Source organism: Emys orbicularis, chromosome 1, assembly GCF_028017835.1.
Source record: "Emys orbicularis isolate rEmyOrb1 chromosome 1, rEmyOrb1.hap1, whole genome shotgun sequence".
NCBI lineage: Eukaryota > Metazoa > Chordata > Testudines > Emydidae > Emys > Emys orbicularis.
Window position 1 is genome coordinate 203,305,261 of NC_088683.1, and position 22,902 is coordinate 203,328,162.

A 22,902-nucleotide genomic window follows, 5' to 3' on the forward strand; every position below is an offset into this window, starting at 1 on the left:
AAGAAAGGGAGAGAATTTAATAGGTACGTGAAATGGGGCTGAGAACAGTGGCACTAATTCAATCACCAAGCTTGTTAAAAGATGGCTAAATGCCAATGGATTACTCTCCCCATACAGCAACTGTGGGAGTTACTTATATTCCATTATTGTGGCTGACGCTGGCTAGCTAGCAAAGGCAACTTTAAACACCTGTGTATCAGATATCAACAGCCGTATATGTTTCTACCTCCAGCCCCCAAAATGTGCCAGTCAGAGTTGGTTGGGGATTCCAATGGAAATGGAGAGCCTGATTCTGAACTCAGGGAGAATGGTGAACATCAAGGTTACTCCACTGAGGCCAACAGAACTTCTCCTGGCATGTCGCAATGTGACAATTAAATCAGGCCTTCACAATAAAATAGATCTTCCCTTCTTGCTGTATTCTTTACAGTGCTTCTGTGTTGGATTCTGATGACAGGAAAAATTTAGTGCAGTTATTTTCATGCATACTCCTTGAATATCAAAGACATGATCCACCTACTTAGGATTTGATTATGGCTCACATTATCTGATTAACTACTGTAGGGTGACCAGATGACCCAATTTAATAGGGACAGTCCCTATATTTGGGGCTTTGTCTTAAATAAGCACCTATTACCCCTCCCCCCCAGTCCTGATATTTCACACTTGCTATCTAGTCACCCTAAACTAATGGTATATTAGTCTCCATGTGCCTGACTGGATGTTAATACTGTAATACAAGCAAATCTGACAATGCAATACAGGGACTAGAAATGTGCAGGATTATTTACTCAAGGAGCCTCTGAAATGGGCAAATAGTAGAAAAACCTCAATGTTAGAGTAATTTATCTCATCTGTAAGGAAATAATAGGGGAGGGGAAGATTACCAAAATTAACTACCACTTAAAACAGGACAAAACAGTTTTCTTTGTTTGTTTGTTTTAGATGGGTTATTGTGTTGATTCTTATTTCAACCCCTCCCTGAACAGCAGTGTGAATGATGTGCAAAAAGTGGCATTTTAAATAAGAATTTTGTTAACATTTCACACAACCAAAGTTGTGATGAATACTCTTACAAAAAAAGAAGCTGAAATGTTAAGGCAAAAATTACTTCAGAAAGAAAGATCATTTCAGAATGAATTTGAGGTTAGGGAACTGTGGTAAAGGTTTCCCCAAAGGTTTCCCCAAGAATACTCATTTGAATGTTTAAGCACATTTCAATTCAACCATGTTTCTGACCCTTTTGTGTTCATTTTAGAATAGAATAATGGAGGCATCCTATCTCCTAGAACTGGAATGGACCTTGAAAGGTCATTGAGTCCAGCCCCCTGCCTTCACTAGCAGGACCAAGTACTGATTTTGCCCCAGATCCCTAAGTGGCCCCCTCAAGGATTGAACTCACAACCCTGGGTTTAGCAGGCCAAGGCTCAAACCACTGAGCTATCCCTCCTCCCCCCTCATTTCCCAAGATCACTTGAGAAAACAAGCTTAACTAGTATGAACATTCAGAAAAAGCTACAATTTTAAGATCGTATGTTCAACTATCCACCAAAACCAAATGATGGATTATACAGGAGACTGTAAAATAGGCAGTTCATGCTGTCTTGGTCAGCTTGACAAGTCAGCCAGTCAGTGAACAGAAATGATACTACACGACTTAAGTAAGTAAAAGCCAACCTAATGTGGATTGTGAGTATATGTAATCAATGATCTGATGATAGAGAGTTATTTGCTGAAGACATTTGTGAATAAAGACTCAACAGGAGAATTTTGCAGAGACACAGAGAGGACAACATATAAACAGAAAGAACGGGAAATATGCTGAATAATATTGTCAGGTGTTACTCCCTCTGCTCTGGAATGAAAGCTGTTTTACCTCAGTTTATGATTGTGAAACCAAACACAATGGTTGCCATTAAAAAGACAGCCTTTACGAATGCCAAATGCCCACCTAGCCCCATTCAACCGTTATCCCAGTTCACACACAGAGGATCTGCCCTCCGAGTCCATCTATTCAGTTATGCAAAATCAGGGGAAGATGAAGATGCCCAATAACTGGATGAAGACTGGACATTGAAAATTCAGACAGGAAGACACAGGCAATTAAAAATGGACATGCCTGCCCTGTGCCCAGTACACGTCCAGCAATATTGTCTAATGCCCAATATGCTTAATAACAAATGCTTAGAGCAGAAAATAGGCAGCATTCTGGCTTAGCGGATCTTTGCAGAACTTAAAAAAGAAACCATCTTTGTAAAGTGTGCTCTAGTTTTACAGTGTGTGGCCTGTAGCTTGTAGGATACTAGGTTAATCCACTGTGACACAGCAGGGGTTGTCAAAGATGATCCAGAGCAATAGCCTGCAGTGTGGGCCTGTTGTATTGTTTAATCCCTTCGGCTGGAGTGGGCTTTCTGAAAGCTGAAAGGGAAGATGAAAGTCTAAAAAAAAAAACAACCTCCAACTACTTCTGTTTAAATAATGCTTTTGATCTTAAACTGCTGCCGTTTAGTCAAAGCAGGGCGCAGAGAGGGGCTGGAACAGGCTGAAAGCATGAAACTCTCATAGGAGAGAGATGGAAACAAGGGGAGTAAGAGAGAGAAAGGGAGCAGGGGGAGGCTGATCTAATGAGCACGTAAAAAGGAGTCTTCCAGTCAGCAGGCAGCCTGAAATGTGATCTCCAATATATACAATGGCATTTTTATTTAATGGCCTGGGCAAACACTATAAAAAGGAGTGAAACTGCTTCAGAGGTAGCTCCTGAGAAGGGGGCAATGGAGAGGAATTAGCCTCCCTACTTTTTCTTTTGCACTCATTTGTTTGTATAGTTGCGGGATGAGAGACTGCTGAATTGAGCTGCATTAGCACTGTACCCTTATTTTGGGTGGTTAACACTCTGACTTTTACGTGGTGGGAGTTGCCCACTAGGGGCCTGATCCAAAGCTGACTGAAGTCAATGGGAGTCTTTCCACTGACATCAATGGGTTTTGAATCTGGGCTTGACTACACCTACCATGTTAATGATACCAATATAGCTAGAACCAGAATAAGCACCTTTAGACAGGTATAGCAGGGTCCACCCCGGGAGGTTGTACAGCTTTAGCTACAGGGGTGTAGTTAAAGTGGTAAACATCCTCCCTCCCGCAAATGTGGATGCAATTATGAGAATATATTGATATAGTTTATTCCCATATGGTAAGGAGAAAAAGCTATACCAGTATATGGCACCTTAATTACAGTCTGGTATATTACAATTGCATCCATGCTAGGGCTTGTACGAGCATAATTATATCTGTGTAAGAAAAAAAGTCACACTCCTACCAGTACAATTTTCAAGTGTAAAAACCAAATGAGTAGACAGCACTTGTCAACTACTGCAATCTAAAGAGAAGAAAAAAATTCTTCCAGAACTGAAGCTACCAAGAACAGCATGCATAGATTTAGACACTTCAAATGGGGATTTTCATTCATTAAAACAATCTACTGCAGCTGAGAGCTTAGCACAGAACTGCAAGGCAGCAAGAGGATCAAATTATCACAATAAAGCTTTAGCAGTTTACCCCATAACTTCACACATGAAAATGTGAGATCTCCTTCTTAATGATAGCCTGGCATACTGTAACCAGGAGACTTCCCATATTTGCTTGGGAGATTAACCCTATTAATGGGGGGACGGGGGGGGGTAGAGGACTAGATGGCTCAGTGGATTGCATAGTGAGATATTACTCACCTCTCTCACTTCTAGGTTATGTGCTGCAGTGCAGCCAATGGTGATCAAAATATGTTACTATTGGTATGTGAAACAATAATACCTAGCTCTCATCATATAGCACTTCTCATCAGTAGAAATCAAAGTACCACACAATCTTTAGACTCAACACCCCTGTGAAGCAGGGAAGTGCTATGAACCCCATTTTACAGATGGGAACTGAGGCCTAGAGAGACTAAGTGACTTGCCCAAGGTTACACAGAAAGTCTGTGGTGGAGCAGGGAATTGAAGCTGGGTCTCCCTAGGCCTAGACCTGTGCCCCAATCACTGGACTATCCACAGTGCTGGTTTTAATGAGCTGGTGTCCAACATTAAACACCCACCACTCATTATTACTTTAGACAGTTTCAACATCAAGGCCAAAAACATGAATGGGCATGTAGACTATCACTATAGCACCCATTTGCTCCTTGAGGCAGTCCCTGCAAGCCTGGCTATTAAGGTGCACTAGCAGGTGGATGGAGGGACTTTTGCACTGCTTCCCCCCCATATGGTACTTGTTCCTGGGATAAGATGACACTACTGTCTATCTGTCAGCTTTGAAAGGCACCAAATTCACTTAACTCTCCTGAAAGCATGTGTCTCTATTGTCTGGCTAGACTTCCAGCATTTAGTTCAGCTGTACCTGTTCTCGCTAAATCAGGTTCTCTCTCCATTTACAGCAGTGCTCCTACTGCCACACAAGTCCAGGGCTTTATAAATTCTTCACACTGATTTGGCAGCCCACAGTCACAACCTGTTGTTGGTTTTGCTCCTTGGGCTATGAATTTTGTTACACCCAGTTTAAGCAAAATCAGAAACATTTACGTGCAGGCCTTAAAACAAACAAACAAACAAACAAAAAAACACTATATTGACTATATTGTAACACACGGTTGCATTTCGTATGGCCTAGGGGTAATATGTATTTACATTTCAGTGTTCTCCATATGGCAATGTGCAATAGGGACAGAACTTCAAGTTGCACTCACAAAATTCCTATTATAAATGTTAAAGGACCATATCCTCACATTGCTCTTTTGCGTAGCGCTCATACTTATATCAGTGGGATTTCTATATATGGCTAGAGAACGGTATGTGATAAAGAAAGGCTCGTATCAAGACTCCTACAATGCTCACACTGTTTAGTTCAGGACCACCACCATATCAGGCCAGTCGCTTAGTAACTTTTCTCCTCTTTAACTTTTAAAATATAATCCAATAACTACGAGTAGGAAAAAGTTACTCCTAAACTCACTGTATAACATATGTTGTGTGTAAAGATGTTATGGATTAACCCCCCCCCCCCCCCCCCGTACACCCCAGCAACAATTCTGACAATCCCATTTTCACCAGTTCAAGACATCTGTGACTTAATGACAATTCTCTTGGCTCTACTGGGAGACACTCAGAGGTTCAAAGTTAGCCTTGTTCCCACCTTTGAATTTTTCTTCAGGTTTTTATATAGAGTTACTACAAGATTAAAGGGCAAAAACTTGGCCCCACTTTAGTCAATGGGAGTTTTGCCATTAACTTCAGTGAGGACAGGACTGCACGCTAAGAATTATGCCACGAGTAACTTTTCAACCTGTTACTCTTTGATGTGCAAAGTATAAATACAGACATATCCATTAAGAGGTGAAAAAGCTCATATGCACATTGCAAATGGTGTGAAGCTACATGCTTCATACTAAGCTCAACATGCTAACAGAAGCTGTGTTATCTGACTATAAAGTAATTTAGGTTTGTGCATGAAGCTTTATCATATGTTTGTTGATATAGACATCTTCATATATGTTTTTTTAAAGGTGCAAAATAATTTTAAAGCTACTGTGAATGACTGATTATCCCAAAGCCACATGCTTTGCCTGAACACCACAGGTGTGCACCATACAAGCAGTTAAAATGCAATGAGAGATGAGGGTGTGACCAGAGTTTAGAATGTGTAATATATTTGTCACAAGGGGAACTTGTGCATCTGTTGCATATTGTGGGACTGTACTTGTAGATTTAAAAATATTTTAACAGATGGACATCTTTCCCCTTTAAAGACCATAAAAGGGCAAATTAAAGGGTCAAGGGTCTGATAGGGTCAATGGGTTGACAAGGGTGGGTTGGCTGAAATGTTTGCAGCAAATCACATGAAATCTAGCTGGTTTCAGGTTTCCTTAAACTCAGACCACATTCATGGAAAGATTTGCTACGAGATGCACATCTTTCAACTGCACCCTACCCCAGTCACAACCAAACCTGAGGACAGACTATGAGTGTGTCTCAAAATCATGATCATTTCATGACTTCAGCATGAAATCAGACCAAAAAAGCCCCTAAACTATTCCGAGTGAGTTTTGGGTTCACTGGAATTTGAAACTCAAAACGAAATATATGGGGTAAAAAACCCAGACAGATCAAAACCATAGAACATGGTTTCACAAGTCCCTGTGAAGTGAAACTGACAAATTTCACACAGCTTCCTCACAAGCAGAAGTGGTGGCACTGAAGATGGTATGAAGGATGAACTGGAAGCATTGCTGTAAGGTTAGCAACTGCATGTTCTCTACTTGCTCAGACTTACGATCAAATCTACTAATGCCATTTTAGGATATTTCAAATGTCTAAATCCAGTTTTGTAGTGAATTCTATATTTTACACTAATAAATATCTTGTACTTAAACCTGTAATTTATCCTGCTGGGACCAATGTGGAAGAAAAGTCATTTATTTTGAAGACTTTATATTGGCAACCCAGAAATTTCTAGCCTCATTTCCATCTCTAACTCTCAGTTTACCAGAGGCAAAGCTGCAGTATATGGTGCTCTTCTAGGGGCTAGACAGATACTTGTTCAGACAAGTCTGAAGCTATCAAATACATGGGAGATACCAAATTACTACAGGCCTTTATGGGCATTCTATTAGTCTGCCACAGCTCCATATACATATTATATACACTCATAAGATCAGAAGGGAGGTGGTGGAGAGGGTATTAGTGATACATGCTTGTGGCTTATCAAAGGAACATAGGCATTGTTTACTGAATTAGACCCGAGGTACATCTAGTCAAGTATCCTGGCTCTGACAGTGGCTAGCTCCAGAGAGGAAAGTGCAGTAATCCTTCAGAAGGCAATTTTGGAATAACCTGCCTATAAGGGAAAATTTCTTCCTACCCATCAATCAGTAGAGGTTGGCTTATGCCCTGAAACATTTTTTTGGGGGGGAGGAGGGAGTTTAATAACCCTTCCAAAGCTCCTGTTCTTTTAAGAATTGCTATTTTAAGTCTGAATACTGTTATCCATATAAATGTCCAGTCCTTTTACAAATCCTGCAAATTCTTGGCCCCCACAGTATCCTGTAGCAACGAGCTCCAGAGGCTAACGACACATTCTTTGAAAAATTATTTCTGGTATCGCGTCTCAGATACGAATGAATTTACATCAGCTTGAGGACTTGTTTCACAATGTGCTCCTCCTCACCATAAAGAGTAAGGACTGGATGTGTGTATGTAATTTTGAAAAAAAAAAAAAATCAGCCCTCACTCTGAATAAACTTTTAGATTTTCAAACTGCAATACACAGAGTTGTATAAAATCTGAAGGCTTCAGCGAAGAGGTTGTGTGGTATGTCACTAGCTCCGATTGCACTTTGAAATCCTAGAGAATATTTTGTTAACATTAGGAGCCTTATGCTGGCACATTAATTACACCAGTAATTCCATGCAGGTTAATTGAAACCAAAATCCTACTTTGAGGCCTGCAGCCTCACAGCGAATACTGAGGGATTTGGTAGGACTCAAATTTAAAGTGCAGTTACGCTCAGTGATGTGTATACTGTACCTTTTTATTCAACACTGATTTGCTTTCCCATTAAGTCAGAGTTGCTTGCTTTACCAACTAGACCAGCTTCTCACTCTGGTGTTAGAGCTTCAGGGCCAACATAGCTATGCGTGGGTGAGTCAGGTTCTATTCTAGTTCATCTGGATTGTTAACTCACTTCTGAGTGCAGAATCTTTGTTGCTTTTCAATGAAACAGGAGCCAGAAAAAACTCAGCTTGACTTTGTTGTGCTTTCAGGGCAGGCAAGTTGTTTTTGCAGGGCAGGCCATTAGAAATATCCCCTTCTATTATTATAAACTGAGCAAATTTGATCTGAAAAAATATTGAGAGATAGATGTGGATGACATAATGCCCTTTTTACAATTATTTTTCAAATTATAACCATGGTCCACCCTCTGTGAAGAAAAAGGATTTCTATTCCCTCAGTAGATGTACTCCAATGCTGTATCCTTATATTTAAAGTGAGCATTCAAAAGGCCTGATTCCTCTTCCCTGGCTAAGGTGTCTTTATGCCACCGGAGCGGTGCAGAGGGGCCTTAAACTGATTGCCCCAGCATGGGAAATTTCAGCCCCTCCCAAACCCCTGAACATCCAGAGGGTGCATCGGCACCAGCTGTGGAGTATGGGCATGAGGGGGGCCAGATGATGATGAGTTCCCTGATCCCCAGCTGGTAATATGGTTCCATAATATTTTATAGTGGAGGTTTCAAAGACAAGGCTAGAAGCAGAGAATATAGCTTCACTGATTCCTCAGTAGTGGTTCCACTTAAGTTTTAACAGCAAGTATGTCCATTTATACATGAATCAATAGTAATTTTTTCTCCCACGTTTAGTTGTAGATTCCCCCTTCAAAGATAATAAGATAAAGAGAATGCCTGCTTCTGCTTCACAATAAAATACTTAATTTACCTTTCACCACCATGAACTTGCCAACATCATAGGACTATAAATGTCATTTAAAAATAAGCATATTGTTCTTATTATGGTCAATTAGTACTGAAACTTTGCTGTGTAGAACCAATATAGGACTACACATTGGCCACAGAGCCAGCACTAGGCATAAGCAGACTAAACAATTGCTTAGGGCCCTGAGTGGCTGAAGGGGGCCCCTATTTGCTTTTTTTAGTATGTGTTGTAGGGGAAGGAGGCCAAAAATATTCCTGCTTAAGGCCCCCAATGAGCTAGCATCACCTCTGATTGGCAATGAAACTGTACGATGCTCTTCCAGGTTTTAAATCTGTCAAAATAATGCAGCTTCCCTTGCATCAATGTTGTACGTATTGGTAATATATATATATATATCAGATATCTTTACTTCCCACTGGCCAAGTACCTCAGAGCTAGAGTCTGGTTCTCTGGTTGAAATGTAACCCAGAGGCACTGTTGGTGACAGGATAAAGAGTGAGACAATCTTGGGTATCTGTAAATCAGTCATATCCACTGGCTTGTGAATCCTGGCTAACCCTGCCACCACAGCACATCACTTCTTTTAATGCTTGCTTAGACACTGAATTTAGCGTCCAGGCCCAGTATATGATCTTTCAGTCTTACTAAACCAGAGAATTAATCTTTTCTTTAAGATACTTTACCTATTTCTTCACAGTGATTCCTGTGTTCTGGTTTCTCAATGTTATCCAAACCTTTTAAATAAACACACACACACAGTCACTCACTCGTGTGTGTATATAGATAGATAGATAGATAGATAGATAGATAGATAGATAGATAGATAGATAGATAGATAGATAGATAGATAGATAGATAGATAAATGAGTCTAACACAGAGGGGAGGCTGTGTAAATCAGACATTGTGTAAGCCTTTTCTTTTAGTACTCCGCAGTTTTTATGAGATTCTTTAGCTCAACTTCCTTTTCACAAGATAGACTACTAACTCTATAGTACTCACACCCGTTAACTTTTTGTTACAGTTCTGACAGTCTGCAAAGAACAGGAACTGTCTTTACCTCTCGTCACCACTCAGTGGCAATGTGTTTTTTTTCTATTTTGAAAATATACAGTTGTTTTAATCACCCTTAAAAAAAGTCACTGACCTGGGCAAGAGGAGGAATAGAGTTTTCCAAATTAGTATTAATTTAAAGTCAGATGCCGTATATCTCTCAGAGGAAAAAATGCCTTTTCTACAGAGATATTCCCAATATTTACAATATATGAATCCTCTGAATAATGTACTGGGTTCTAGTGGGCTGACATCATCAACTGTCTTCATTTATTTCTTTCCCTTCTGAAAATTCTCTAAGGATCAACACCCCCACAGATGAGCCATGCAGTGATCAGCATTTGGGAGGGGAGCAGAGTTTGGAATGGGAAACACATCTTAACACTCAAGGGGCCCCAAATATCAGCAGATTGTCTCAGAAGTCCATAAACTACTTTGTGGGTTGGATGCTATGCCATCCACCATCAGAGTTCTTTCTTTCTTTCTTTCTTGCATGGCCATGCTTACAGGAAATGTTTGTAACAGTATTGGATGCTTCATACTGGAAATCAACTATGCATGTGGATATTCTCACATATGTGCAATCCCCAAATGTATACATGCACCAAAACTATGTTAGAACTAAAAGTCTGATCATGGAAACACCACTAAGGACGGTGATTATTACCATGAATAGTACCCTTGACTGCAGTCAATGAGTGTGTTTATTTACACTGCTAAGTATAAGCCATGCCACATATATCATTCAACATCTAGATTCAAAGAGGGATATCAAGAAAGCTATTCAGATAACCTGCCTTTATGGTAGCTGTTGGAGGACATATTATACCACCATTAGTCCAAAATATTTTAGAGACAAATATTCATATGAAAGGAAGTCTCATACTCTCTAACAAGAGAAGCTATTGAGTGAGTCATAACCAGGGGATACACATAATCTAGACTCAGATAATAGAGAATTTCTGATTAGACAGACTCTTTTGACCCAAGGAGAACTACTGATTTCCTGGATCCAACTGCAGGACAAGTCAGAGCCATGGACTTTAATGAGCAAAGATAAGCACATGCGTAAGTGTTTTCAAGATCTGGACCTTAACTGCAAACTGTTTAGAGCAAGGTCAGTAAGATTTTTGTACATTACTCAGAATAAAAGGGTCCCAATCTGGACACTACCATAATATAAATTATAAGTAATAAGACAGCAGCGAGTCATATACTTTTCTAAGAGAATTGCACCTACCCACAAGCTTTAAGTGCCTTAATTAAAAAACAAAGAGACAAAATCCAGAAGCAACCTCTTCCATATATGGAAATAACTAGCCAGACTTCACAACAAAGGGAAGATGAGGAGATATAACCTACGCTTCCAAAATATTCCATGCTACATGCATCTCCCTAAAAACCCCTACAACAAGACTTGCGATTCTCTTTTTCATAACAGGCAAAATTATTAGGCCGCATTAGGGAATAGTAAATTTTTTTTAATTCCAAGAATGCAAGGAAACAGCTTTCAAATCCCTATTTCTTATTTTATACATTATTTAACCACAAGAAATTCCAAGGGAATTTATTTTCACGTTCTCCCTGCTCCAAAAATATCATTGCTGCAACCCCATTGATACAACCTGCATGGGATGTTTCTAGCAGAGAGAAAACTTTCACAATAATACGGGCTTGCACAGGAAGAACAGATCAGACACAGACTACAACATAAGAGCCTTGATGATATAATCCCATATTCGACAGAAAGATGGGTTGACTGCTTTCTGCTGGCTGCAGTTTAGCAAGACCCTTAGGAGTACTCTTCCCTTATACTCCTGCCATCCACCCCAAACTTGCATTGAAATCATACAACTAGGAAAATAAGGCACTCATTAGAAGTAGTCCTGACAAACATTTTAATGTGTTCAGCATGCATGATGCTCCAGCAGAAGTTTCAATACAATCTTCATTTCTTTACCTAGTGGCACAAGGGAGGACCTGGTGTGGTGCGATAGAAAAAGGGCCATATCCTTTGTGGTGTACCACATTAAATTAATATGTCAGGCTTTCTAAGTCTGTCACTGTTCACAGACGGTGAAACAATTGTTTTGCTTCCCCACTCCCCTCTTTTTTTCCCAATTTTCACATAGTATCACGCTAAAAAAGAGTTATGGATTTCCTTCTGAGAGGACTGCATGGACTGATAAAGTAAATTCATGGCAGAAAACAACTTGTTATTTTCCCTTTTACCTCATAATTTCACTTGAGAGAGAAAGTGCAATAAATTTTGGCGGGAAAAAAAAGACCATTTTGGACATTTTTAATGACTAGTCTGTGTAAACACTATTGAGAAATATGGGTGAGAACAATTCGTCCAGAGGAATGATTATTTTTCTTGCCCCGAGGCCCTAAACAGCGCTTTTGTTAAGTATTTTAAATTGTCTGAAGTTCATTTAAGAAGAGGAAGAAGCAAAAAAAGCATGTTTGGAAAACTCTCATAGGCTTTCATGTTTAAATGCTTTATTCTTTGGTGATTATGAAACATTCACTTTCTAACTCAACTGAAGAACTGTTGCCCAAACTTTCCTAACGTACAGTTAGCGGGCCATTTTGATCTCACTTACTCAGAATAGCCGAGATCAGAATCTGATCCAAGATATCCATGCAACATCTAGAACAATGGGGTCCTGGTCCCAGACTGGGGCCCCTGGGGCTACGATAAGATAAATAATGAATAATAATACAGTTGGACACTCTTGCCATGCACACAATTTGTTGGAGCTAAATTCTCTGCTAGTGTAAACTCACACAGATCCACTGCCTGTAATGGAGCTTCAGCAATTCATGCCTGCAGAGAATTTGGCCCTTGATCTTTAGTGTTTTACTAGCTTCCCTGATGCTACTTAAATATGGTGCCTCGGTACAGCTCCTGTTATCTCCAGAACTCTGCTACAGGCTGGCTGGGCATTAGTACTTCAAGCACTGCCCCACAGGGTTCACTCTTTATTACCTTATCAAATGAACAAAATTTCCTTAATAAGTCTTCCTGAACTGCAGATAAAATAGCAAACAAACATTTGGGCGAGTTAAAAAAAAAAGCTGACTAAATGCAGGAAGATCCTTCTTGTTATTCTACCAATATTGCTTCCTTTGCTTATTAGTAGCCCAAAGGAAATGCTAGTTCAGAGGGAGCCAGGGGAGCAGTTAGCAGCTTCTTGCTAGAGCTCCAGTATCTCTGCTGCACAGGCTAGAAGATGCTGTAAGAATGTGTGACTCATACAGCTCATCATGATTGAAAACTCCTCTGATGCCAGTAGAAATGTACTTAAAACCTTTCATTTGCAGGGTAAAAAGAGAGTGGCGATGACATTCTTCTTCTGTGCATTCACCCTGTTTTCAAATCAAAGGGGCCCCAAGCTGCAGCAACAACAGGGGGCTTGCAATGTAGCTGGTTGTGACAAGGCAGCTGACAAGCCTTCCGCATTCCACAGCTTGATTATTAATATGAATAACTAATGACTCACGCTGACACTACTGAGGCCGGGAAACTTTCTGTAACTGAAGAGTTATAAAATGTTATTCTCCCACAGCACCACCGCCAAATCGATGAGTGATCTCTGTATGGTTTTGCATTCATTTCAAACTGAATATGCATGTCCCTGCACACATGGCTTGAAACAGTCAGAAGATTGGTGTTTAGGGGAAAGAGTTCAGTTGTATCAGGCTATTTAGGGGGCTAGCTGCAAGAATGCAGAGACATTTCTCACACTAGTCCACTTGCTTACTAATATGAATAACTAATGATTAAAGCATCTGATCTACCGAGGGCTGTGAGATTATTAGACCAGGCTTGTGAAACTTCTTTGTCACTGTCTGGAAAAGCCAGACTTCTCTGGATGTTGCAGTTTAATTTTTTTCCCCTCCTCAGAGGATGTGGTATGGCTTCAGCCAATAATTTAGAATCATCAGAGAGTGACACGGCATCAAAAGCAACACTAAATGTACTGATCCTCTTCTTCGCCTGGGCTATGTGAGTTGCAACTACCTTTAAGCAAGTTTCTGAGCTTTTCTTACTTGTTTCCAGTGAGCGTGCTTCTTCCTTTACCCAGACTGGCAAAGTAGCAAAAATGAGACAGCATCACGCTCTGCTGGCTGTACGTATGAGCTTGCTCTTCATTCAGTACTGTGCTTGTTTTAGTCTGTGATATGTGTAGCATACCGTTGGCTGTTATTTTTAATGACCGTAGCTCAAAAGCAATGATTCTGCCAAAAGAACCAAAAAGGTTGATGCTACTGCTATTGTAGTGTGTGTAACTCACATGAATAGTATACATGGATTTACAAAAGGAAAATTTGTGAGGATGCCATGACTATTTGAACAGCTTAAGTGAATTATAATAATATCGCTAACGAATTGACAAATAATGAGCTAATAAACCAATAACCTCAGACATTAGCTTCAGTAAGAATTTTTCAAAGAAAACAGAAGTGGAAAACTATATATTGTAAGCATTTCCTGAAATGTGCAACAAACATGCATTTTCTTAAACATGGGACAGTCCAAAGTATATTTAACAGCACTGAATAGCACTTACCTCTCATGAAGCACTGCTGGTAAGAAGGAAATGACTCAAATACGCTGTTTGAAGCCATAGTTTCCTCTTTAAAACTTACTCTCTCTTTAAAGTGGGGGAATATATGATTTCTTTCACCTTGGGAAGTGAAAAAGTAAGAATGGTCATTGTTATAACCCTCCTCCTGGCCATTGCTTTCTATTTTGTCTTAGTGCCTTTGAAGCAACATAAGTCAGATAATAAGATTCTTTTTCTAAAACAAACACTGAAATTGTTAAAAAAAAAAAATAGCGGATCAGTTGTGGTTTGATGATGCTTACCACTCTACGAAACTCTGTGGTTTGCAGTCAAAACGATTTGCCCTGTCTGCTGACCAATATCCCGGACCCGCTCTTGTGTGACTGCCTCTGTACCCAACTTGTGGTTCTGTGGTTGTTTATGAGGCCCAAAGAAGTGTTTCACACAACCAAAATTACAAATTTAACTGTTCCCCTTTCCACAACCTGTCTCAATTGGTCTGTGCCGATCACATGATTTGAGTGATGTCGACTTAAAAAAAAAAACCAAAACTTTCTAAGCAATGCCCTACCCACTCCACCTGCCCTCCCCTAGGCTGAGAAAAGAAACAGAGTAGATTTTGCAGAGGGAGGGGGGGGAAAGTGACTCACAGCCCCTCATTCTGTAAATGGTCTTGCTGATTTAGTACAACTCTGCTTGTTTTGTTGTTTGTGGTTTTTGGAACTACCGATTATTTTGATAGAGATTTCATTGCTGCTTATTCAATAGTAATTCAAACCCTGGTATTAGTCGGCTGCTAAAGGAGGATGCATATGTCATCATTTAAAACCTTAGAAATCAGCTGTAGGAAAAATCCACTAGCTGATGAAGAAGAATATAAATGGATACAAATCTGCAGTGTAAAAATTAAAAGAAGAAATTATGAATTTCAACCTATAGTATCTGTAAGAAAGGACTTGAAGGAAGTCAGTCTGTATAAGCTGGCAACAAAGACTGGTATCATTGTAAGTTACTGACAAAGGGCCAAATCCTGTAGTCCTTTCCCAGGCAAAGCTCCCATTGACTTCAGAAGGAGTTCTACCTGAGTGAAAACTGAGTAAAGACTCATCAGTTTTTAGGATATAGTGAATAAGAGATTGATCAAAGAACACAATATTCTAAATTTCTGTCTAAAATAGTGGAGCTCCTTTAGAAACAGAATAGCCCAGCCCATGCTGGTCTGATTCTGGTCAGAGCACTATAGAGAAAAAAAAAAGCTACTTATTTCAGAACAATGAAGTGACTGTTATGCCAGCTATTGTCTCCTTTCTCCCCTCTTCTGAATACTGGACAACTACCTTTTTGCACTTCAATGCAAATCAATATGATACCTCACACCTGTACAGAAGCCAGGAGCTTTTTAAGCTATTAAACATTTGCCAAGGAACCAGTAACAATAGAAGAAATGAACCAATTCACACAGCATATCAGAAAGAGTATTGTCTTGCACATGCAATGCAACAAATACAGTTAAAAGTGTAGCCTGAGGAAAAAGTAGTACACATTGGCTATGTTGCTATTATTTGTATTGCAGTAGTTACAGGAGGCCCCTATTTGGATCACGGCCCATTGAACTGGGTGCTGCACAAACACAAAGGAACACAAAGTCCCTCCCCTGAAGAGTTGACAATCTAAGTCCACAGTACTGCAATTGGACTCATGCACCCAGACCCTAAAACCACAGAGCCCCTCTGACATCCACGGGGCACACACAGGAATAAGGATTTCCCCACCTGAATCATATCTCCATTACATAATAACAAACCCATACTTTCAATGGTGTGAGGTATCATATTGACTTGTGGATTTTTCCCTACACTAATTTTGTTGTGGGAAAATAAAATCTCTTCCTCTCCTTGACTTTGTCCTTTCCATTTGGCTAACGTTGACTTATCTCTTGTGTTTCTAAAGCAGCTGCAATTTACATGGTGCTGTCGGCTTATTTCCTTGCTTGGTGCTTGAGTATGACTGATGATACAAGTCTCAACACAGAGCTGGGAACAGCATCAGGTTGGTAATTGCTATGTCTGAACCAGCAGAGGGAGCTCAGAAGGGTCCTACAAGAACATTGGGATTGGGATGGGGACGCTAGGTATTCCCCCCTCTATAATCCATTAAACAAAAAGGTTGGCCAAATATTTAGAGTCTAAATTACTTGATAATAGAGCTAGATGAATAATGCAAAAATACTTCCTCCAATATTTGTTCTAATTTTCAGTGGCGCTGGAACAGTTTTTATAGTGGGGGTGCTGAAAGCCATTGAATCAAACTGTAAGGTAAACCCTGTCTATGATGGAAACCATGTTAAGCCAGAGGATGCTGCTGTACTCCCAGCACCCCGACTTCCAGCATCTATCCTAATTTTTTAAAACAAATTCACTTTCATATTTCCTCCTTTTTTGTGTTCCCTTGCCATGAACATTCATGCAAATGGGTTTTACTCTGTGAATGCCCATTGGAAAATGAGGTTTACGCTTACCCATCTGAACACATGAAAAGCAAATTCCAAATTCACTTTCTACAAGCCTTTTCTCCAGAAACCTGGTTGTGAGAATTAAGCTCAGCTAATTAGACAACAGAAACAGTATCATGTGGCTTATTCAGCCAATCATACACAGCAACACACCTCACAATTTGGCCAAACAAGTCACAAAAATATGTTTTAAATTATTATTTTGATAAGGAACACAAGAAAGCCACAGTCTGTTCACAGGCATGCAAAGGACATGCAAGATTCAAGGCAAAATTGGTTGAATAAATTATTTGTTATGACTTATTAGCTCAGTTCTATTTGATAAAGTCATTTCAAAATAGGATGTGCATTTCTTTTAGGAAGTTCTTACCGAGAGGATACATGCTTTTCTAGTGAAATCAATGCATGGAAATTCTGAAGGGCTGTGGAGGGCAGTGCTTGGATCAACTTACTTTTACAGAAAGTGGAAAAAAATCGGTTTTGTCCACTTTGCCTGACTCTTGCTTCTATCCCATTGTCTAGATCACTAAGTAAGAGAAGCTTTCACAAGGAGCCCTAGTAACTCAATGCAGCAATGATTCCAGTCTTCAGGTATACAAACCACTGTTAGAATATCAGGGCTGGAAGGGACCTTGTCTAGTCCAACCCCCTGCTTAAAGCAGTACCAATCCCCAGACAGATTTTTACCCCAGTTCCCTAAATGGCCCCCTCAAGGATTGAGCTCACAACTGTAGGTTTAGCAGGCCAATGCTCAAACCACTGAGCTATCCCTCCCCCTCATAACTAAACTAAAGCCACTTTTTATTTCTCTTGTTCTAATAATCACAGGGCTGGGAAAGCTCACAGATACCCAGGCAGCTAGATACTCAGACAGCCGTAGCATATGCTATAATGGTCAGCAGGGCTGTGGGCATAGCACTAGGGACAAAGTGCCACTGCATGCTGAATGTTAGCTATGTTAATGCCTTCACCTCAGTCATTTGCCACGCCAGGAGTGGCATAACTATGCTATGTGAGAAGCAACAACTGGGCTGGTTTTAACACCTCAGAATTACTGCAGATGATGCAAGAGAAAAAACGAAGTGTTTCAACATGTATCCTGCCACTGCAGTTTCTACTCTGCTACAAAACACAGCATCTGAAAATGCTTTGCTAACATCCATACATTTTGAACTTTAGGGAAAGGGATCATAGAACAGAACACTGGAACCCAGATTTGAGTGTTGTTTTTCAGGTCCATTCTAAACTTAAGTTGAAGCATTAACTACTATATTCCTAGGCCTTTGATGTGCCAGTTAAGGAAGCTCTCCATTAATACTAACAAAGATGGGTTACACCTGGCAATTCTTAGCAGAAATACTGAATGTGTTGAGGTATGATTTTGTAGTGGCGTTAGGTAAAATGTAATGGAAATGCTATAGTTATAGTTATATATGTCATTATTTATTGCCAGGTTATCTGGCAATGTACAAAAGAAAGGAAGATGCTGAAGAATTTCTCACAATGACAATCCCTGCCCCAAGGAGTTTATGAAAATACTACTATGGGCACTGCATTCTAATTAAAATTGGTCTCTGCTAGATTTTTTTAAATCTGGACTCTGGCTCTTCTAAATAAAGTTCCACATAACAATCACATGACTATTATCTGGAGTCCTTTGCTTTCTAATAACAGCTTTTTAACATTTAGGTAATATCATACTTAATTCTGGAAACTGACACATCATGAAGCAAATTGTCAAGTGGTCACATGACACTATGAAAGAGCAAATTAATGTGCCAGTAGTCATTTGTTTAATTTGGTATATGGTGTATTGGGCAGGGGTCAAAGGTCTAGTGATGTTAAAGAATTTATTTCCCACAGTTGACTGAGGAACATGACCCCATTAGCTAGTCATTAGCTGGAACATGACTTCAAGTAAATAGGTCTCGACGTTGTACATGTCTGAATACTGTGAAATCTGACTCTAGGTTAAAGGTGAACATGTCCTCTTCAAACTCCGGTGGTGTTTCCAAATTTTGAAAAAGTAAAGAAGTCACAGGGTGAAACTAACAGTTGAAAGCAACAGAGAGTCCTGTGGCACCTTTAAGACTAACCGATGTATTGGAGCATAAGCTTTCGTGGGTGAATGCCCACTTCGTCGGATACATCCGACGAAGTGGGTATTCACCCAAGAAAGCTTATGCTCCAATACATCGGTTAGTCTTAAAGGTGCCACAGGACTCTCTGTTGCTTTTTACAGATCCAGACTAACACGGCTACCCCTCTGATACTAACAGTTGGGATTTTTAAGGGCAAATCCTTTTTGCTTTGAGAATTTCATTCAACGGCTAAATTAGGAACATGACCTTATTAGATAAATTATGTGAATATGTGAAAATGCCCACATCAACAGTATTTTTCTCTTAGGGTACATCTACACAAGGGAAAAAAAACCCTGTCCTGGGTCAGCTAACTCAGGCTTGTGGGGCCCGAACATCTACACAGCAATTTTCAGCCTGGAGCCAGAGCCCTGTAAGATGACCTGAGCCAGCTGTGCGTTTTTTATCCCCGTGTAGACGTAGCCTTAGAGTGCCCAATCTCTATGTTGAAACTATTTGTTTCCTTGAAGAGCATAGTAACCAATGGCAAATCATCACCCAGCTGCAGAAAGCCACAGGCTGCTGAGATACCCAAGGCAGAATGATTTGGGGATTACACTGGTCTGTCTCAGGAGGAGTCTCAAGGTCAGGTTTCCAGTTTGAGGTTTGACACAACAATGTAGGGAGGCCCACATTTTTTCCATCTGCCCTACAAGTGACCAGTTGTACATAAACAAAAGGGTTTCTTTTCTCCAGTGTCACCAGGCTCTCAGTTTTCACCCTCCTTTCAATTTAGAATCACTTTAATCCCTTGAGGTCTTCCAGACACACAACATACATCTAATGCAGTAGCACTTATTGGGCCCTTGGGTATAGTCTGCGTATTAGACACATCCTGTTGCTACAGTGAAAAGCAAGGGCCCATGCTCTCAGATGTGTGATACTTGGTGTGCTAACTAGTCATGGGCAACCCTCAGTAAGGTTTGGCTCAACACAGAGAAGTATAAATAAGTAGGGAAAGGCTTCAGACCAAGCCGCATGAATAACCACCTCAAAAAGGTCATCAGAAAAGGAAACTACACCGTGGAGGTTAGAAAACATAGGACTAAAGTGAGAACTGCTAAAAGTCGAGCTGAATTAGCTCTTGCAAAGGAAATTAAAATAAATAGGAGGGTTTTTTAAAGTTATATAAATAAAAAGAAAATAAGGAAGGGTGAGGTTGGGCTGCTATGTGGCATGGATGAGTTTAAAGGTAATCCAGGTATGGCCCAAAACTAAATAAATATTGTGCCTTGGTTTTCAATAAGGTCGATCAATATGGACCATGTGCATGAAGGCAGTATGGTTGATAGAAATGCGTGTCTAGAAATGGAAGTTGCCACATCTGAGGTAGAAGAAAATCTTAAAGAGTTTAATGCTCTCAGTTTGGAGGGACCAGATCATTTCCATCCCAGAAAACTGAAAGAAGTAGCACATGAGATTGCTAATCCAGTAGCAAGGATTTTTTAAATAATCTACCTATTTGGGGGTAGTACCATATGACTGGAGAATAACTAACATTGGACCCATGTTTTAAAAAGGGTGGAAAAGTGATCCAGGCAATTACAGACTTGTTAGTCTGACCTCAACATTTTGCAAGGCTTTAGACCACATTGTGAAGGAAAGAACAATTAAATCCATAGAGGTAAATGGTAAAGGGGATGTAATGCGCCACGGGCTTACCAAAAGTAGATCATGCCAAACTAACTTAATTTCCTTCTTTAAGAAAATAACTGATTTTTTAGATAAGAGAAATGCAGTAGATCTAATAGATGTGGATTTCAGTAAAGCATATGACAGTACCACATGGCACATGGGAAATTATTAGTTACACTAGAGAAGATGGGGATCAGTACAAAAATTGTAAGATGGAGAAGGAACTGGTTAACAGGAGGGGGAAGGCAACGAGTTGTGCTGAAAGATGAATTATCGGACTGGAGAGAGGTTACCCATGGAGTTCCTCAAGGACTGGTCTTGGGACTAATTTTATTCAATATTTTTATTAATAACCTTGGCACAAAAAGCAGGAGTGGGCTAGTGAAATGTGCTGATGATACAAAGTTGGGAGGCATTGTCAGTGCAGAGGAGGATCGGAATATTACACAGGAAGAGCTGGATGACCTTGAAGACTGGTGCGTGATAGAAATGGGATGAAATTCAATAGTACAAAGTGCAAAGTCATCCATTTAGGGTCTAATCATAAGAATTTCTGCTACAAGCTGGGTGCTCATCAGTTGGAAGTGACAGAGGAGGAGAGAGACCTGGATGTGTGGGTCCAGCATAGTAAATGATTTTGAGCCACCAATGTGATGTGTCTGTAAAAAAGGCAAATGTGATCCTAGGATGTATCAGGCGAGGCATTTCCAATCGAGATAGAGAAGTATCAATGTAATTGTACAAGACATTAGTAAGACTCTATTTGGAATACTGTGTACAACTCTGATCACCCACATTCAAGAAAGATTAATGTAAACTGGAGCAAGTACAGAGAAGAGCATGTTCAGGGGAATGGAGGGCCTATCCTATGAGAGGAGACTGGAAGAGGTTGGCTTGTTTAGTCTAGCAAAAAGAAGGCTGGGATGGAATGGGATGTGATTGCTGTCTATAAATACATCAGGAGGGTAAATAACAGAGAGGGTGAAGTGCTACTTAAGCTAATGGACGGTGTCAGCACCAAGAACAAGTGGATATAAACTGGCCATGAACAAATTCAGGCTGGAAATTGGAAGGTTTCTAACTATAAGAGGGGTGAGGTTCTGGAACAGCCTCCCAACAGGAGTTGTCGGGGCAAACTACAGTATTTAATTAGTTTGAAGAGAGAGCTGGACCAGTGGCATAGCCAGAACAGGAAAACTGGCTGGGCCTCGACTTTCAGGTGGGCGGGCAGGCAATGACAAGGGGGCACCTCTCCCCAGCCCCTCCAGCCGGCCCTTACTGCTCAGCAGGCACCAGAAGATGAGGTTGCCCAGGGCATATAGGCTGCGGGGCGCACCATGGGGGAGAGGGGGACCCCGCCGGGGCTTGAGCTTCGGCTGACTTCGGCTTGGTGTCCGTCCGCCTGGCTGGCTGTGTCCCGCTCCTGCCAGTGCCACATGCTGCTGCCCCAGTCTCCAGCCCCAGCACTACCTCCACCCAGACCCGCCCCCTGGCACCTCCCCCTCCTGGGATGACTCACCCCCTCCCAGCCTGTGGATTCAGGGGGCTCCAGCCCCTATTTCGGTGGGCCTGGACGCTAAGTGTGGCTGTGGCCCATCCAGGCCCACTTGTGTCTATGCCCCTGTGCTGGACAATATTTTGATGCAATTGTATGAGGGGGTTGCTTGTGATGGTAGAAGGCTGGACTCAGCCTCCGTGGGGCTCACTTCTGGTTTACATCTTATGTTCCTAAAAGCACATGCTTCTGTGCAAATTCTGAACCATGCTTAAGGAAGCCTTTCCATTCTGTTTTTCAGATTCCCTTACACCCGGTGACAGAGTTGTCTAAGAAGTCATGCTGCCACTTTCTGTCACTACTATGCCTGGACATCATGCCCCCTCCCCCAACTGTCTGCAAGGAATGGACAATGCACCCTAACATGACTTCTTCCAGCCCCACTATCATGTGGCAAGGCTTCCTTTGGATTTTGCAAAGGGAAGGTGGATGGGGGTGGAAGATAGGACTGATGAGAAGCTGCTCACATCTGCTGCTTTTGAGACATTTTATCCTTTTTAACTCTCATTTGTTTACCTTTTTGCTGGAAGGAGATATAAAGGCTTAAATGTTCCGGCTTTTCTCTTAGTCCTCTCCCACCCAGCACAATATTAGAATGAGACCTGTAGATTTCCTCTGACTTTTAAATGGAAAAGCCACCAGTGTAAACACTAAACCTCATCATGCGTATAAGCCAGATGCCATTGAGTTAAAGATTTAGAAACCTTAAGTCAGAATTTTGTTACTGAATTATCTGAATGGCTAGACATGTCAATGGGCCATAGTAACCTGGAAAAGCCATATAACATTGCAAAGCATGAAATATGAAACAGAAAATTGATGCATAAATAAACTTTTCAGGGCTTGCCTCGACATATTGCTATAGTAGGGAGCGGGCGCCATGATAAAGAGACAAGAGCAGAGAAGTAGGGAAGGGAAAAGTCATGAAGGGTCTTGAAGCTGAGGACACAAAACTT

At 40.8% G+C, this 22,902-nt stretch overlaps 1 protein-coding gene and 1 long non-coding RNA gene across 4 annotated transcripts in view; one reads left to right on the plus strand and one right to left on the minus strand.

The window, feature by feature from the left end:
- RUNX1 (RUNX family transcription factor 1) overlaps positions 1 to 22,902 on the minus strand; it is a 204,359-nt gene that overhangs the window by 180,924 nt on the left and 533 nt on the right. Inside the window, exons 1-2 of one of the 2 annotated variants that reach the window (XM_065402445.1) lie at positions 14,406 to 14,541; positions 14,107 to 14,223 (exon numbers count right to left, since the gene is read on the minus strand). In XM_065402445.1, coding sequence (XP_065258517.1) covers positions 14,107 to 14,164 — 58 coding nt within the window. In that variant the 5' untranslated portion in view covers positions 14,165 to 14,223; positions 14,406 to 14,541. Of the gene's footprint in view, positions 1 to 14,106; positions 14,224 to 14,405; positions 14,542 to 22,902 lie in introns of those variants that run through there. The other variant, XM_065402432.1, reaches the window with a different exon arrangement.
- On the plus strand, positions 13,423 to 22,798 carry LOC135877102 (uncharacterized). Of its 2 annotated transcripts, none has more exons than XR_010561355.1 (3): positions 13,423 to 13,541; positions 16,054 to 16,152; positions 22,188 to 22,798. It is a non-coding gene; the product is annotated as an uncharacterized LOC135877102 (long non-coding RNA). The 2 variants fall into 2 exon arrangements; XR_010561356.1 differs by lacking the exon at positions 13,423 to 13,541 and adding an exon at positions 13,583 to 13,665.